This window comes from Megalobrama amblycephala, linkage group LG4 (assembly GCF_018812025.1).
Source record: "Megalobrama amblycephala isolate DHTTF-2021 linkage group LG4, ASM1881202v1, whole genome shotgun sequence".
In the NCBI taxonomy this organism is placed as follows: Eukaryota; Metazoa; Chordata; class Actinopteri; order Cypriniformes; family Xenocyprididae; genus Megalobrama; species Megalobrama amblycephala.
The window spans coordinates 2,992,863-3,008,205 of NC_063047.1; the positions used below are offsets into that span (position 1 = coordinate 2,992,863).

Genomic DNA, 15,343 nt, shown 5'->3' on the forward strand with positions numbered 1-15,343 from the left:
AGCAGAAACTAATAAACAAAACACGCTTTCGTCTTCTGAGTCCATCATTCACAACAGAAACTCATTTTTATGTGAAAATATACTTTATTTCTGTAAAAAGTCCATATTGCAACAAGTCATTCAAGTAAATCACTACGACGTCCCATAAAGCAAGATGCCCATGTGACTGTCCAAAAACATTGTTTCGGCATGCACAAAAGAAACTCAAAAAATACTTTACCAAAAGAAGCAATATTTACAGTTGAGTTTCCAAAAAAAAAAAAAAAAAAACGCATTAGAAAAATGTACAAAAAACCCCCTCCTCCTGCTAAAGAACTAGAATAGAGTCTCTTTCTCAGTGTATGAAAATATCATACCTCAAATCACAAAAACACACCGACCTCAACACTGCACTGCAACAAAAAATCTTGCTTTTCAGCGCAAATAAACATTTTTAAATCAAGATGCATTTACTTGAGAAGCAAAATGACTTGAAAAATGTATCAAAATCTTGTTTTCTCTTTATTTTTCTGCTCTTATTGGCTAATCAATTTTGACAAGACTTAATATCTTCAGTCATTTTGCTTCTTAAGTAATTGCATCTTGATTTAAGAACGTCTGGATGTTTTTGCAAACGTGGCCTCCTCCGCGTACTGCAAAACGAACGAACGCAAGGTACGTGCAACTACTACGACACATAAATAGAATAAATAAGGCCGAGTATAGATGGAAAACCATCATGCATGCAGTCATTACAAACACAGCTGTAGTAAACTTGAAGTTAAGACTAAACGAGGTCTTATAAGGCTAGTTTTATTATGGCCTAGGATACGCCTACTTGCAGTAGCAACGATTACGTTAAGATCTGTGCGTTCCTCAGCGTCGCCGTGGCAGGAATCACAGCATGCGTCTGGAGTATAGTGCAGCGAGGGGAAAGTCACCTGACTAAAGTTTATATCAAGGGGCTGTACAGTGCATCACTACCCATAAGATGCTTGTTTAATGCATTATAATAATTCAGTACAATCAAAGTAGCATGAAGTAATGCTAAAAACAATGCTTTCTGCCTACACTGCAAAAGTGTTTTTGTCTTGTTTTCCAGTACAAATATTTAAGATACACTTTCTTAAGCTAAACGGCTTCAAATACTAAGACTAGTTTTCCAATAAATGTAAAATCTCTGTCAATGCGGTACGAAAAATAAGGGAAAACAAGATTATTTTGCTTCATTTTAATACATTTTTAGAAAACAAGATTTAACATCTTCAGTCATTTTTCTTCTCCAGTAACTATATCTCGATTAAAGTACGTTTCGATATTTGTACAGGAAAACGAGACAAATATTTTGCAGTGTATTTGGTGCGAGCATTGAGAATGTTTGAAACCTTCACCTACTTCCTGTCTGTGAGGTCGTTTCGCCTCTAGCTCCGCCCCTCTAAACGGCTGGCGTTCTGTGATTGGTTGTTAGTTGCTGTGGTTTTTGGCAAGAAGATCAACTGTGTGGTTTGGACAGTCTCGCCTAAGATGAGCACGAGCTGACTTAAGACGCAAAACTGATGAGCAGTTCGACCTGAGAAATGATTTCACACGAGCCCTGTAAGACCACAAGACAGTTACATAAAAACAAATGCTAGCATTTCAAACAAACTTCACTAGCATGTTACATTGTAATATAAAGTCAAGAGAGAGTGTGTGTGTGGTGTTATGCTCACATGCCGTGACTTTACAACGCTCCTAAAACGGAGGAAAAGAAAAGAGGAACAAAATAATTACAGCGAGAAAAAGTTAAGACAGAGCTCATGCAGAAAGAAGCCAACGTTTCTGTCTCACACACACACACACACGTTTATACCATATCAGACATCAGTGAATGAATTATTACTGTTATTTGAGTTCCATGTCGGTGAGTTTGAGAAAAGGCGAAGCTGAACTAAAATACAGAGAGTTCATTATGATCAATAAAACCTGTACAGCATCAGAAGCAGAGACGGATCAAAATAATGTGGTTTAAAATGCCGTTTGAGCATGCAAATAACATAAATCATAAAGTTCAAGCTGATAATAATGTTGTTTTTATAGTTTGAGCTAATGAAGGTTTTTAATGATAGCGCATAATGAAATTTTCATTGATTTCCACTCAATGAAAAGGTCATTTGAACATTGAAACAGAAAGTTATGGAAGCTTGTTTCCGCCATGAAATAAAAAATAAAAAGGTAATTGCGACTTTTTATCTCACAATTTAGATTTTTTTTCTCGCAATTGTGATATAAAGTCAGAATTTCGTCTTATAAAGTCAGAATTGTGTGATATAAAGTCAGAATTATGTGATATAAAGTCAGAATTTTGTCTCAAAGTCAGAATTGCAAGATATAAACTCGCAATTCTGACTTTATATCTTGCAATTCTGACTTATTTTGAGATGAAATTCTGACTTTATAAGATGCAATTTTGACTTTATATCACACAATTCTGACTTTATCTTGAAATTCTGATTTTATATCTCGCAATTCTGACTTTATAAAATGTAATTCTGAATTTATCTTGAAATTCTGACTTTATAAGACACAATTCTGACTTTATAAGATGCAATTATAACTTTATAAGATGCAATTCTGACTTTATATCACACAATTCTGACTTTATCTTGAAATTCTGATTTTATATCTCGTAATTCTGACTTTATAAGATGCAATTCTGACTTTATATCACACAATTCTGACTTTATGAGACAAAATTCTGACTTTATAACACAATTCTGACTTTATAAGATGTAATTCTGACTTTATAAGACATAATTCTGACTTTATAACTCACAATTCTGACGTTATAAGACGCAATTCTGACTTTATCTTGAAATTCTGATTTTATATCTGGCAATTCTGACTTTATAAGATGTAATTCTGAATTTATCTTGAAATTCTGACTTTATAACTTACAATTTTGACTTTATAACTCACAATTCTGACTTTATAAGATGTAATTCTGAATTTATCTTGAAATTCTGACTTTATAACTTACAATTCTGACTTTATAACTCATAATTCTGACTTTATAAGAAGTAATTCTAACTTTATAAGATGCAATTCTGACTTTATATCACACAATTCTGACTTTATGAGACAAAATTCTGACTTTATAACACAATTCTGACTTTATAAGATGTAATTCTGACTTTATAAGACATAATTCTGACTTTATAACTCACAATTCTGACGTTATAAGACGCAATTCTGACTTTATCTTGAAATTCTGATTTTATAACTTACAATTTTGACTTTATAACTCACAATTCTGACTTTATAACACAATTCTGACTTTATAAGATGTAATTCTGAATTTATCTTGAAATTCTGACTTTATAACTTACAATTTTGACTTTATAACTCACAATTCTGACTTTATAACACAATTCTGACTTTATAAGATGTAATTCTGACTTTATAAGACATAATTCTGACTTTATAACTCACAATTCTGACGTTATAAGACGCAATTCTGACTTTATCTTGAAATTCTGATTTTATATCTCGCAATTCTGACTTTATAAGATGTAATTCTGAATTTATCTTGAAATTCTGACTTTATAACTTACAATTTTGACTTTATAACTCACAATTCTGACTTTATAACACAATTCTGACTTTATAAGATGTAATTCTGACTTTATAAGACATAATTCTGACTTTATAACTCACAATTCTGACGTTATAAGACGCAATTCTGACTTTATCTTGAAATTCTGATTTTATATCTCGCAATTCTGACTTTATAAGATGTAATTCTGAATTTATCTTGAAATTCTGACTTTATAACTTACAATTCTGACTTTATAACTTACAATTCTGACTTTATAACTCATAATTCTGACTTTATAAGAAGTAATTCTAACTTTATAAGATGCAATTCTGACTTTATATCACACAATTCTGACTTTATGAGACAAAATTCTGACTTTATAACACAATTCTGACTTTATAAGATGTAATTCTGACTTTATAACTCACAATTCTGACGTTATAAGACGCAATTCTGACTTTATCTTGAAATTCTGATTTTATATCTCGCAATTCTGACTTTATAAGATGTAATTCTGAATTTATCTTGAAATTCTGACTTTATAACTTACAATTTTGACTTTATAACTCACAATTCTGACTTTATAAGATGTAATTCTGAATTTATCTTGAAATTCTGACTTTATAACTTACAATTTTGACTTTATAACTCACAATTCTGACTTTATAAAATGTAATTCTGAATTTATCTTGAAATTCTGACTTTATAACTTACAATTTTGACTTTATAACTCACAATTCTGACTTTATAAGATGTATTCTGAATTTATCTTGAAATTCTGACTTTATAACTCACAATTCTGACTTTATGAGACGAAATTCTGACTTTATAACACAATTCTGATTTTAAGACGCAATTCTGATTTATTAGATGCAATTTTGACTTTATAACTCACAATTTTGACTTTATAACTTACAATTCTGACTTTATAACTTACAATTCTGAGAAACAGTCAGAATTGTGAGATAAAAAGTCACAATTACGTTTATTTTTTATTTGGTAGCAGAAACGAGCTTCCATAGAAAATAGCACAGAAGTGTGTAGAATATAATAAAATATTCTCAGTAGAATAATAATAATCTGAAACTGCAATGGATTCAACAGCAAGTGTGATATACTATCAAACATAAGTGAAGCTTTCAGCCTCATCGGTGATCATATTTTCTCCAGTAAAAATAACTGGAATAATATGCAAAGATTTGAATGGAGTCAGAATCACTTACTGGTTTAAATAACCGGTTAGTATCAACGCCACATCTTCTAGTCTTAACATCATCAACACAAAACAGATAAAGGGACACAGTTCTGCAGTCTTGGACCCTACTTGTAGTGCAAAATATTTCTGTAGTGACTATTCTATTTTCCAGAATTCTTGGAATAAACATCACTTCATTTCTCCTCATAAGTGTGCTTTGCCTTTCAGTGGATGATGCTTGATTGATATTTCATGTCTAGATGCTGTTATTAAAGTTGGCGAGTTCTAGTCACAGCTTTAATGGGTTCAACTGGTGAAACTCCCTTATTCACATGAGTATTGCAATTATTTGCTTTTCAAAAAGAAGAAACAGTCTGACAAGCGAAAGCGCTGGTAAATTTGCATCATGGCGAAAAATTAGAGAACGATTCTCCTATTGTTCAATCACACCAGATACACTCAAACTGACACGACACATGAGAAAAAGTGCAATCTGCAGATCCTTCCCGCTCACAGCTCGCTGCGCTACTCCTTCTTGCTGGAGCCCAGCTTTCTGAAGAGCTTCCTGCCCTTGGAGAAGAAACCTTTCTTCTTTTTCTCGGGCAGAGAGGCGTCGGGGAACGGAGGGGTCGCCGGTGGAGAGGAGCTCTGGGTCGGTTTCTGCTCGGGGTCCGGCTCAGGGTTCGGTTCCGGCTGAGCTGGTGGATCCGGTTCTGGCTGAGAGGAGCTCACGGGATCGAGATGCTCGGAAGATTCTGTCTGGCTCACCTGGCAGACGAAAGACAAAGCCAATTACATAAGAGTTGAATAAAATAAAATAAAATAAAATAAAATAAAATAAAATAAAATAAAATAAAATAAAATAAAATAAAATAAAATAAAATAAAATAAAATAAAATAAAATAAAATAAAATAAAATAAAATAAAATAAAATAAAATAAAATAAAATAAAAAAAAAAAATAAAATAAAATAAAATAAAATAAAATAAAATAAAATAAAATAAAATAAAATAAAATAAAATAAAATAAAATAAAATAAAATAAAATAAAATAAAATAAAAATAAAATAAAATAAAATAAAATAAAATAAAATAAAATAAAATAAAATAAAATAAAATAAAATAAAATAAAATAAAATAAAATAAAATAAAATAAAATAAAATAAAATAAAATAAAATAAAATAAAATAAAATAAAATAAAATAAAATAAAATAAAATAAAATAAAATAAAATAAAATAAAATAAAATAAAATAAAATAAAATAAAATAAAATAAAATAAAATAAAATAAAATAAAATAAAATAAAATAAAAAAATAAAAAATAAATAAAATAAAATAAAATAAAATAAAATAAAAAATAAAAAAAAAAAAAAAAAAAAATAAATAAAATAAAATAAAATAAAATAATTTGAAAACATTTTCTGGCAAGATCTTATTAAGCGTCCTTAAAGGGAACCCCTGGTGTTAAGACTTGTATGGCTTAATATAACGTAACTTATGTCTCTTACTGAAATATGTAGCAGAAAACCCATGAAAGATTTAAGTTATTTTAAAAATCCATGACATATTTGACAAGAGAAGCAATGCAAGTCTGCTTTACTAGCAATAAGAGGAAGTTGTGAAGAATGTGGACGCATAAAACTTCCTAACTGTGCCTTTGTTCTCTCCACTTCAGCCCTGATGCCTTTGAGACTTTTCATCTGTATGTTTTGGTGCAACGGTAATCTAGTAACGCATACAGACCTTAATATCCGCGGGGTTCCTTTTAAAACCCGATCAGCCTTCTCAATTAGATAAATGAATGCAAAATGCAAAATTAGTGAGGATGATAACAATGTCTCTGTGGCTATTTCGAACTACTGTTGTATGATTGACGTGTAAAATCATCTGATATGTCACCTGAATGCATTACACACAGTTAAACGTGCTGAGAAGATGCTACTGTTTATGCGATCACAGATATCTCGTGCATCACGGCACACACGAGCTTTGAGGCAGTCTGTCTCAATCGAGATGTGTTATAGGCTTGCCTTCGTCAGGCTCCACGACACGACAAAGCACACACTTATATCCATCGCCATCTGTAAGCTCTTTCAGCTGTGGTCTACTGAAAGCCTCAAAGTGAAGAGAACAAAGACGTGGATCTTTAGGAAGTTTTATTCGTCCACATTCTTCATTCTTTTTTCTTCTTATCACTAGTAAAGCAGTGAAGACTTACACTACCAGTCAAAGGTTTGGACACATTACTATTTTTAATGTTTTTGAACAAAGTCTCTTATGCTCATTAAAGCTGCATTTATTTAATAATAAATACAGAAAAAACAATAATATTGTGAAATATTATTCCAATTTAAAATTATGGTTTTCTATTTTAATATACTTTAAAATGTAATTTATTCAGGTGATCAAAGCTGAATTTTCAGCATCATTACTCCAGTCTTCAGTGTCACATGATCCTTCAGAAATCATTCTAATATGATGATTTATTATCAATTTGGAACCTGTGATACTTTTTTCAGGATTCTTTGATGAATAAAAGGTTAAAAAGAACAGCATTTATTCAAAATATAAATCTTTACTAACAATATAAATCTTTACTATCACTTTTTATCAATTTAACACATCTATGCTGAATAAAAGTATTAATTTCTTTCAAAAAAAAGAAAGAAAAAAAATTACTGACCCCAAACTTGAACGGTAGTGTATATTGTTACAAAAGATTTCTATTTTAAATAAATGCGGATATTTTTTAACTTTTTATTCATCAAAGAATCCTGAAAAAGTATCACAGGTTATAAAATAATATTAAGCAGCACAACTGTTTCCAACATTAATCATCAAATCATCATATTAGAATGATTTCTGAAGGATCATGTGACACTGAAGACTGGAGTAATGATGCTGAAAATTCAGCTTTGATCACAGGAATAAATTTTATTTTAAAGTATATTAAAATGGAAAACCATAATTTTAAATTGTAATAATATTTCACAATATTATAGTTTTTTCTGTATTTATTATGAAATAAATGCAGCCTTAATGAGCATAAGAGACTTCAAAAACATTAAGAATAGTAATGTTTCCAAACTTTTGACCGGTAGTGTACATCGCTTCTCTTGTTGCCCTCCGACTGAAAATTACAACCAAAAGCTGCACAATGTGGCATTGTATATTATATTCTGAGTTGTGTTGAGCTAAAAATACCAATATGACAGTGTCAGTAGAGCAGTGAGTGCAAGCATTTGACGTCATCGACGTAGAACGCACTGTGCACCTAAACAAAACGGCGCCCCCACTGTCACAATTACAGAAGAGTTCCATAAAATAAAATAAAATAAAATAAAATAAAATAAAATAAAATAAAGATAATAAAAAGATAAATAAAATAAAATAAAATAAAATAAAATAAAATAAAATAAAATAATAATTAAATGTACGTATGATGAAAATTTGAAAACTTTTTCTGGTAAGATCTTTAATCTTTAAAAAAAGTCCTTAAAAGAGCTAACTTTCTACCAATTACACAACATAAAATAAAATAAAATAAAATAAAATAAAATAAAATAAAATAAAATAAAATAAAATAAAATAAAAAACAAAATAGTGTTTAAATGTACCTATGATAAAACATTTTTTGGGTAAGTCCTTAAGATAGCTGAAAGGATTAACTTTCTACCAATTACATAAGAGTTGTACAAAATTAAATAAAATAAAATAAAATAAAATAAAATAAAATGTTTTAAATGTACGTATAATGAAAATGTGAAAACTTTTTCTGGTAGTATCTTATTAAACAAGTCCTTAAAAGAGCTTTGATGTAAAATCATTGCCTACATGAGTTATTGTGAGAAACAGAAACGGCAGATCCGACAGACATCTGACATGATCTTAAAAATGCTTCAGCTTAAAGCACAAAACAAACTCATGGTGAGAGGGGAGGGACCATGACAGGAAGAGTCAAGACATGAACATGAGGCTAGTACAGCTAAAAAAATGAAAAACCTCATCATCTTTCAGACACTTTCTTCTGTAGAACACAAAGGATATTTTGAAGAATGTCGGAGTCCAAATCAGGGTTACTATTGTTAACAAATACTAAAATTAATAAATTATTTTTGTGACAAAAGCACATAACAAAACTGCTTAAACAAACTAAAGGAAGAGAGTTTGGAATGATGTGCAGTTTTTTCCCCAATGCAAAAATTCTAGATTATACAATATTTGATCACTACAAACATTATAATATTTTTGTTTTTGTTTTTCTGAGCTAGACAACTTGAAAAACACTGTTAAACTTCTTTTGTGTTCCAAAGAAGAGAGTCACTCATACAGGTTTGGGATAAAAAGGAGGATGAGTAAATGATGAAGTGTCATTTGTTTGGTTGAACTAACCCATAAACCTTTGGGGATGGATTGTATAATTCATCTTCAGACTCTGGTGTCTGTTTTAGAGCAGTATTTAGGAAAGAGGGTTTCAGATCTATGAAAGACTTACGGTCACTGTTTAAAGTGAACACCTCTCCTGTGCTTCTGAAAACCATGCAAAAATAAAACACAAAGAGATAAAACACACATAAGACGACATGCAGAACAAAAGACAGCTGGAGAAACTAACGCTGTTGATCAATGAAACAGTTAACGGTGATGGACAGAACAGAATGGAAAACACATGCGATGATTAACGGTAATGCATGCAATAATCACACACCTGTGAATCCCTGCGGCTCTCTGTCACTGTGTGCTCCGTGCGTCCGGAGTCCTCTTCCGTCTCCGGAAAAGCTTGCAGGAAGTTGGAAGGCGCGAGGCCTTTGTGTCCATTGAGGTCCCCCTGAAAACACCAACAAACACTCATCATGCAGCACTGACGAATGCACAAGAAGGCAGGGTCTCGAGTGTGAGACGCGGTGCAACGGTCAGACGTCCATCTAGTGCATTTACATAAAAGAAAACAATTAAAAGCAGCAGAACTTAATGTAAACCGCTCCGACAGAGCATAATGATTGGCCCAAAGCAAACATCTTACATCAGCGCATTCAGACCCCGTATGCACTCAAACCTCTTACTAGGGTGTGTTTCCCTAAAGCATCGTTAGCCAACTAACATTGCTAACATAGTTCAATGATTTGGTGTTTCCCAAAACCATCGCTCAAACAAACATTTGCAAACTACATCGCAAACTTGTGTGGTTAGATCGAATATATACAAATGTACTTTACATATTTTAGCTTGTTGAGATTTTAAGCACCATTTTTGAAGAGTGCACATGTGCGTAAGAACGAGCCTATGATTGAATCTGGAAATAAAGCAAAATAACTAAAAGTAGTCCTCAGAAGCCATATCCATAATTTATAGCATAAATCTAGCATTAATTCGATCTCAAACTTTAAAGAAGTTAATACTCCACCACCTGCGTGACATCCTTAACAAACGTGGCTGAACAACAGGTTTGCGACAATACGGTTTCGGGAAACAGTTGTGACTAACTAGTTGATTTGCTCAACAATGCATTGTACTATGGTAGTGAAGCAGCGACTTTGTATGACGTTGTTGTACGGGAAATGCACCCCTGGTAAACTGACAGAACCAATTTACCAGTATTTTTGAAACGGTCCTGTTCACACATGATCTCTTAAAGGTAATTTACCAGTAAAGACTGTATGTATGAAATGAACTAATGGCAAAGCATCACTATTGTTCTCTTGCATACTTATTATTATTATTATTATTCCACACAAAATTTCGGTGCGTAACTCATCCCAACCGTTTGTCGTAGACCCATGAATGAGATGTCAAATCGGCCAGGTTATTGAGGAGAGGTGTGCTGTGACCAATGATGTTTGCACAGCAAACGAAAAAGTGGGCAAAAAATCTCATAGACTTACTTTGACAATGTTCATAGTTTAGAATTTGAACTGCCACTCACACACACATAGACTTACATTGAAGACTTGCTTATTCCATAGGCGTAATGGTTTTTACACTGTACAAACCATATTTTCTATTGCCCTACACCTAAACCTAACCATCACAGGAAACTGTGCACACTTTTACTTTCTCAAAAAAACTCATTCTGTATGATTTATAAGCCTTTTGAAAAATGGGGACATGGTGTAATGTCCTCATAAGTCACCTCTCCTTGTAATACCCATGTCATTATACACATTTGTGTCCTGATATGTCACAAAAACACACGTTCTAATTATGTGTTTATTAGAGGTTGAATTCAAATCAAATACTGCCAGACTACTTCATACTGGATGTCTACTTCATAAAATGTATGAAAATATGGAAATAAATGGTTCAGATTACTCAAATAGCAAAATCTTACTGAAAGCTCATTTTTAAAATATTTCAACCTAAAAATTGGAATGTAGACATTTTTTGCTTTTATTTTCTTGCAGTTAAAGAGTAAAACATATTTTTACATTTTCATAAACTTAAACTAGTGGAAAAATATGTTAAAATACTCAATTTTAACGTCAAAGAACTTTACATAAACATATGAGTATTAGTTCATTGACATGTAGGTGCAACGTTACTTATAGTCAACAGAATGACAAAAGAGTATCATCAAAATAAAGTGTAACCAGCTTTTTTTCCACAAAATTTGTTGCTGTTTGGATGTAGTAAGAAAACATCTGGTCATGTTTGCATTTTCTTCTGTCACTGGCTAAAATTATGACCTTGAACTCATGTGAAAAAAAGGCCATAAATGTGAAATTGAACAGATAACTGTAAGCTGGTTCAGAGGAAGATAGAAATCTGTCTTTGTGGCAGTTTTCCTGCTGATTAAGGGATAATGTGAGACTTCTTCACTTTACAAATGGCTGTTGAAAGCAAAAATGCTATGAAATGTATCATAATCATATTTTGTGAGAAAGTGCTAGAGCAAAACAGCCACTATTTTTAGAATCAGCATCCTAAAATTAGTAAGAAACAAGTATTGGATTTCATTCAGCAAATGTGATGCCGGGGGCGATGTTATGAATATACTAGAAAGACAGAGAACAAAAACACTGATGGAGAAGAAACTCACATAGTAGAAGCCATCATCGTCCATGTCACCGAACACATAGATGATATCGCCCGCACTGAAGGTCAGCTCAGCCTGGAGTTGTTGAGAAATGACTGAACATTAGACTCACTTTAGTCAGAGCAGACTATTTTTACTAATATAAGAAATAGTAATGACGTCACCTCTATGTCTGCATTAGGGGAGCTTTCTCTCGGGTCATAATCAAAGATGGCCACCATCCTGCGGGGTCTCGAGCTTCCCATCGGGGCGGCGGAGCGGCTCAGGTCTGCGAGTCAAACAAGTCACATCTCAATGAGTGTTTTCAAAGATTGGGAAATTAAGGATCAGATAATTAAGCAGAATCCACTTAGGCTTATGATGCTTCTGGGAAATGAAGCCCAAGTTCATAAGTGAATCTATCACAGTTGACTTTTCTAACACAGTTGATCTTTCACAGTTGAACTTGTATGTTTATTGCATTATGTGCATTTACTGCTATTTTTCTTTTCTTTTTTGTTTTCTGAATTATATATATATATATATATATATATATATATATATATATATATATATATAAATAATGATTAACTGCGAATAATTGAATCTAACATAAAAGTTTGTAAATATTCATATAAATACATACTATATATATATATATATATATATAAAATCATCAAATGATTAATCGTGATCAATCGTGAAAAGTTTGTGTTGTTTACATGTGTGCTGTGCACTTTTATTATGTATATATAAATGCACACATATGCATGTATATATTTAGTAAAAATATATATTTATATACAAAATATTTGTATATAATATAAACTGTATATATGTATACATGTAAATATTTCTTAAATATATGTATGTGTATTTATATATACATAATAAAAATACACAGTACAAACACATTATATAAACAAACTTTTATTTTGGATGCAATTAATCATGATTAATCTTTGACGGCACTTATAATTACAAACTTTTGTGTTAGATGTGATTATTCATGATTAATTGATTTGACAGCACTAATTTATATATATATATATATATATATATATATATATATAGCATTATTTACATGGTAAATATGTTGATATTTTGTTGATTTGACTTTATAATTAATAGCCATGATTGCTCAGATTGAGAATTTCATTTAACTTATTTGATTAAAATATGTATTACACTGTATAATTACAAAAATCTGCCCAAATTGCACAATACTAAAAAAGTGCATTTCTGATAATGCCATAAACTTCCAACTGATATGAAAACTTGTGTATATATATATATATATATATATATATATATATATATATATATATATATATATATATATATATATATATATATATATATATATATATATATATATATATATTTCTAGTCTTGCAAAACTTCTGATATCCACTGCCTAATAAAAAAGACAGAAAAGAAGAAAAAGGCACTTATGACAGAAATCACATGCAGGTCACAAAGTGAACGGAATCAGCCATGATGCACAGAAGCACAACTGCCAAACGACAGACTGAAAGATAATTAGTGGTTAGAAGAGTGTTGGATGGATCTCCATGGTTAAAGCATGCAGCGCTGCATCATCCAAGAGCGCATTAATAAGCAATTAAACTGTCACACACATGCGGCTGGAAAACATCCGAGGAGGAAAACATGATGAAGAAGTGAGCGAGAGAAACAGGACGGGACAGAACGATTTCAAACCTTGGCTGGAGGAGTCTATAGCAGACGTGTCCTCCCACACCGCAGCAGACTCCACTGGAGGAGGACAGAAGTGGGGGAGGAGGGAAGGGTTAGACACAATCTGATTGGCTGCCTGACCTTGAATGACATTTGGAATCATGGGGAAAAAGACTAATCAAAGTAAACAAAACCAAAATAAATGAGTCACCGCGCTTTGAGATTATGAGTGCAGCATTCATGAGCCACAAACACACACACTTCAGTGAGAGATGGTGAGTTGACCAAAGGGGGTTGAGAGTCCAAAAATGAGAAAGAACTAGTTTAAAGGAATTATCCCATGTAAGCTTGACAACATTTTTGGCATTATATTACAGTATATTATATATATATATATATATATATATATATATATATATATATATATATATATATATATACACATACAGCTGAAGCACTTATAATGGAATGCAATAAACATTATAGATGCTCACCACAAATTATCGTGATAGAATCAATTACTGACTGGGCTGCATTTCCCAAAAGCATTGTAAACCTCAGTAGATCAAAGACAGCATTGGTGCCAGTGGTTTCTATGATCTACTTAGACTTATGAAGCTTAGGAAATGCAGACCTGGTCTCTGAATGAAGTCTGAATTCACATCATAGCATTTGCATGGCCTTGCATATATCAGCAGAAAAGTTATTGCATTTTGATGCACTGTTTTCATTACGATAACATGCACTGAACCATGACTATTTGTTTGGAAAATAACTAAAAGGTTCATTTTGATTTCATGCTGACTGTGGTTTAAAAATAAAACTAGTGACATTAAGAGTATCTAATGCTTGCGTCGTATACCCCTTTGGTCAAAGTTCTTGATGCAGAAGCAGAATGTTGTTTCAGAAACAACAAGGAAATTCAGCAAACCAAATGCAGGTGAAATCTGGGAGGGGTGAAGGAGGAGACAGCGAGCGCTGACACACACCTTTCTTGGAGCGTCTAGGTTTCGGCGGTGCAGCGGTGCGGCGTGGAAGCGGTGCATGTAAGCGGGCGTCTTTATGAAATTTAAACAGGATACGAGGGAAAAAAAAGACAAGTAGGCAGACAAGAATGAATGAGAAGCCAAAAGAAAAGCAAAACAAGAACCAAGCTGAAAACAAGAGATTAAAGGGTTAGTTCACCCAAACATGAAAATTCTCATTTTCTCACCCTCATGTCGTTCATCTTCGAAACACAAATCAAAATATTTTAATGAAATCTGAAAGATTTCTGTCCCTCCAGTGACAGTCTACGCAACTACCAGTTTGATGCTTCAAAAAGTTTCTAAAGAGACCGTAAAACTAATCCATATGAATAGAGCGGTTTAGTCCAAATTTTCTTGATCGCTTTATATGATGAACAGATTGAATTTAGACTTTTGTTCAAATATAATTATCAATCAGGGAACATAAACAGAAGCTCAACCATACACTGCGTAACATGAGAATGAACCTCATTGGTTCTTGCTGAAGCTCAAAAGTGCTGCGTAACATGAGAATGAACCTCATTGGTTCTTGCTGAAGTTCAAATGTGCTGCGTAACATGAGAATGAACCTCATTGGTTCTTGCTGAAGTTCAAATGTGCTGCGTAACACGAGAATGAACCTCATTGGTTCTCGCGGAAGTTCAAACGTGCTGCGTAACACCAGAATGAACCTCATTGGCTCTTGCTGAAGCTCAAACGTGCTGCGTAACATGAGAATGAACCTCATTGGTTCTTGCTGAAGCTCAAACATACTGCGTAACGCGAGAACGAACCTCACTGGTTCTTGCTGAAGCTCAAATGTGCTGCGTAACACCAGAATGAACCTCATTGGTTCTTGCTGAAGCTCAAACGTG

At 32.3% G+C, this 15,343-nt stretch overlaps 1 protein-coding gene across 5 annotated transcripts in view; it reads right to left on the reverse strand.

Annotated features, from left to right (window-relative positions):
- Window positions 1-64: 64 nt before the first annotated feature.
- The window catches only part of LOC125266295 (peripheral-type benzodiazepine receptor-associated protein 1), a 130,342-nt gene continuing 115,063 nt past the window's right edge, over window positions 65-15,343 (reverse strand). For 3 of the 5 annotated variants that reach the window (XM_048186820.1, XM_048186819.1, XM_048186818.1), the window contains 7 exons: window positions 14,451-14,519; window positions 13,486-13,539; window positions 11,949-12,052; window positions 11,788-11,859; window positions 9,460-9,579; window positions 5,266-5,519; window positions 65-1,713 (listed from right to left, as the gene is read on the reverse strand). In XM_048186820.1, the coding sequence (XP_048042777.1) occupies window positions 5,277-5,519; window positions 9,460-9,579; window positions 11,788-11,859; window positions 11,949-12,052; window positions 13,486-13,539; window positions 14,451-14,519 (662 nt within the window). In that variant the 3' untranslated portion in view covers window positions 65-1,713; window positions 5,266-5,276. Of the gene's footprint in view, window positions 1,714-5,265; window positions 5,520-9,246; window positions 9,282-9,459; window positions 9,580-11,787; window positions 11,860-11,948; window positions 12,053-13,485; window positions 13,540-14,450; window positions 14,520-15,343 lie in introns of those variants that run through there. The other 2 variants (XM_048186821.1, XM_048186822.1) reach the window with 2 other exon arrangements.